We start from the raw sequence: 3,768 nt of genomic DNA, 5'->3' as shown, positions 1-3,768 counted from the left end.
TTTTTTTTTTTTTTTTTTTTTTTTTTTTTTTTTTTTTTTTTTTTTTAATTTCTTTATTTTGTATTTTCCTTTTTTCCATCTCTCCTTCCTTCTTTCTTTTCCCTTATTTTTTCTTTTCCTCTTCCTTTCTTCTCCCTTTTTTCCTTTTCTTCTACGTTTTTCACATTCTTTTCGTCTAGTTTGTCGCATTATTTTCTATTTAGTTCATCAGAGTTGCAAAATCAACCAAAACCAACAAAAACGCTGGTTGACACCGCCAACCCCTACAAAACCAACTGACGAAAACTAGCATGTTGGTGGTCAGCACCAATTTGAACCCAAAATTGATGCCAACCAATCGATGATCACCCCTACTCATGGGTAAAATCTGGGATCGCGTTTTCAACCTTGGCTTTTCCTGGATTTTCAATATTGGAGTTAAAGCTACAATTGCACAGATTGGCCAAGGGATGAAAAGATGTGCTAAATTATTGTGGATTAATGGACTTAATCAACTTTTTGGGGGCATATATAGAAAGAAACCAATGGATCTTCAAAGATAAAGGAAGAGAGATCCAAGGTGATTCAACTTTATGCGGCTTCTTGGTATACTTTATCTAAAAAATTCAGATTTTATCCTACTAATGATTTTAGAAGTCTTGTTATAGTACCCCTACAGGGGTTTCTTGCCATTAACAGAGTACGCAGTCATAGAATTTCAAACAAAGACAACTATTTTCGCTATCTACCTTCTTCTTTCCCTTGCTTCTGCCGCTTCTTTTGTGGCTTCTCCTTTGGCTGCTTCTCCTTTTCCTGCTTCTCCTTTTGTTGCTTTTCTTTCTGACTTGATTTGGCCGGAATAACTGTATCCAGGAAAGGAAAAAAAATTATTAAGAAAAAAGGATCAATAAGGTTTGTTGCTCAGCTTCATCAGAATAAAGTTCAGGGTTTGCAGTGGCAAGCATTAGCCATTAAAGAATATGAATGGAGACCAAAACTCCCTCTGTTTGGGATCAAGAAAGTTCAAGAAATGATTTCAAATCACGTGATTTGAAGTTCAAGAAATGATTTTAAACTTTTATCTTGTTTGGAACGAGAAAGATTTCAAATGAATGTAATTACAATTTTGTGTTTGGATAGTAACTGGAAAATAAAAGAAAGTAAGAAGTTCACTGATATAGGCTTTTAGTTATAAATTATTAATAGAAAATTCAAATATCACAAGGTCATGCAAGTAACTAATCTCAATTTTAGTATGGCAAATTTTTCTCTTTTTTATGTAAAAAACAAGATTTGAAAACACTTAATCATTCTCTTTCTTGTGATCACAGACGACAGAATTCATTGGAAATCAGTTACGATTTGAAACCCCTCCAAATCAGGAGCATCCAAACAAAAAGTGTCCTTTATTACGATTTAAAAGAAAAAAAAGGAATATAAATTGAAGAAAAGAAAATTCAAGAGTCAATATTGAAATAGCACTCAAAAGTTCCATAGAAGCCAGATGACATTAAAAAATAGCTATTATTAAGAGCAATGGTAAGTCCAAACATCTGAGAAAACAGAAGCATAATTTTAGCCACAAATTAAAGCTATAAAAGCACACCGTCGTTTGATTCCAAAGGCCAAATATGCTTTGATAGAGCTTTATTCATTTGAAACATGTTGATGGAATCAACACGAAAGAGTGCCTTTAACGATTCATCACAGAGAATATTTCTTCTATTACTGGGGTCTTGCAAATTGTTCCCTCTAATGTGGTTCCACAGTTGCTTCACAACCTGAGAAAAGATCGCAATTATGGCATTAGAAGGAATGAAAAAGACAACACATGACTTCATTAGTACATTAAGAAGATTGAATAAAAGGGGTTCAAAATTTACTTTCTAGATGTACCTCAGTCCTTGCCATTTCAGGAACTCCTATAAATTCCTGAAGTTGAGGAGAAAGGCTACATAGCTTGCTAAAACCACCCCCTCCTCTTTTCTTCGCAAGCTTGTTAGAACTGCATCACAAAGAACAATTAACTCAATCATCAAAGTTGGTCTCTAATACAAATTTCAAGTGTCTTTTAACGTTTCATATGCATGAAAAGTTACAACCTGAAACTACCCAAACCAAGAAAACATAAGCAAAAGCTAAAAACACCATCTGATCAGAGAATTACAAAACAAAAAAACAAAAAAGCCCAACAAGAATTAATTTCAGAACATCCATGAAGCAGTGAGTACTAAAATATTTCAAGTTTTTCCTCCCAAGAAGCACATTAGTTCTCATTAGAATGTGATTCCCTTCAAACAAACTGCCCAAACCACAGATTCGACAGCGTTGATCCATAAAACTTTTTCACTCCCTCTTAGACCATGGCCACAAAGTAGATTCAGAACATTGTTTTTAGCCCTGGAATTCAAAACCCTGAAGCAAGGTCTCCCAAAAGTTCCTGCTATAGGATTAATGAAAGAAAAAGGTGAAAATTCTCCCCAACATAGGATTAATTGTAATTGCATGTAAGCCAGACATTCAATAAGTCTAACACTCCCTCCCAATTGCCCTTGACTTCCCAAACTAGTTGGGCAAATGGAGGTCATCAATCGAGGTTTGGAAACATATTTTCATTGTTTTACAATGATCAAATTAGCTAGCTTGTTGCTAGAACACTTCTTTCCATAATCTGCATAGTTTATCAGACTTTCAGATAAAAATTCATGCAAAATCCATACGATTTTTAAGAGAAGGCTTTCCCCTGAGTAGCTGAGAACACTGATTTCGTCATGGGACAACAAAAAAATGCTTAATTCTAAGAACTAAAATAAAGAATTAATCAACGCAATACCAAAAGATATTACAATCGACAATGTTGCGATCGATTGAGGATAGAAGCTCCAGCGTTGATGATTTTTACAATCTTGCCACTATTTTCAGTATGAAAACGAATCGATTCACTGTCTTTTTGCACCGTATATGGACAAAAATTACTAAGCTACACATTAGAGCCGTTTAAACCCCCAACACTAAACTGAAATCCGTAATCTTTATAATTGCGAAGTTTCATCAATCAACACTCACCCCGTTTTACCCTTTTCATCATCGTGGTCGTCGTTATCTCCGTCTTCACTATCTCCATCCTCCTCTTCCGTCTTCAAATTTTCATCTCCATCCTCCTGGTCGGCTTCCTCACAGTCGCCGCCACCTTCTTCCTCCTCTCTCTCATGCTCAGTCTGGAGGAACAAGTCCACCTGTTCCCTAATAAACCGCTTCTTATCGGACAAATCAACGCCAAAGTACTCCTCAAGCTTCCGGCGGACAATAGCAGTGGTGGTGATATTGAGGTCGGAATCCCGAAGAAACTCTCGGAGCCGGTCGATGAGCTCCGAGTCGGAAACCATTGTTGAAATCCACAATCTTATTCGAAGCAGAGCAAAACCTCGCAGATTGAAGGAAGAACAATCGATGATAGGAGGGTTAGGATTTGGAGTTGAGGGCACACTATCCGTGGCGTGTGGTGTGTGGCTTTGGCTTCGAACAGGAAAAGACTTTGCGTGAAGAACAGACGGGAGATTGGGGACGAAGAAGGAACGAATTTGGAAATAAACTAATTATTTAATTGAAAAGACAAAATAATAATAATAATAATAATAATAATAATAATAATAATTATACATTTTATTTTATTTTATTTTATTTTATTTTATTCTCAGTATTTAATTATTAAAGGAAGTAAATATGCTACACAATTTATACAACTAGATTGCTAATATGGTTAGATAAGACCATTTTTCCTGTTGAAAT

The 3,768-nt window shown here is 35.5% G+C and overlaps 1 protein-coding gene across 1 annotated transcript in view; it reads right to left on the bottom strand.

The window, feature by feature from the left end:
* The window catches only part of LOC111777198 (upstream activation factor subunit spp27-like), an 8,710-nt gene extending 5,158 nt beyond the window's left edge, over nt 1-3,552 (bottom strand). Inside the window, exons 1-4 of the mRNA XM_023656677.1 lie at nt 3,046-3,552; nt 1,876-1,984; nt 1,586-1,760; nt 729-842 (exon numbers count right to left, since the gene is read on the bottom strand). Of these exons, the coding sequence (XP_023512445.1) occupies nt 729-842; nt 1,586-1,760; nt 1,876-1,984; nt 3,046-3,365 (718 nt within the window). The 5' untranslated portion in view covers nt 3,366-3,552. The remainder of the gene's footprint in view (nt 1-728; nt 843-1,585; nt 1,761-1,875; nt 1,985-3,045) is intronic.
* Nucleotides 3,553-3,768: the final 216 nt, after the last annotated feature.

The sequence above is a fragment of the Cucurbita pepo genome, chromosome LG16 (assembly GCF_002806865.2).
Source record: "Cucurbita pepo subsp. pepo cultivar mu-cu-16 chromosome LG16, ASM280686v2, whole genome shotgun sequence".
In the NCBI taxonomy this organism is placed as follows: domain Eukaryota; kingdom Viridiplantae; phylum Streptophyta; class Magnoliopsida; order Cucurbitales; family Cucurbitaceae; genus Cucurbita; species Cucurbita pepo.
Note: the sequence above shows the minus strand (reverse complement) of the source record. Positions and strands in the feature narration are given on the sequence as shown.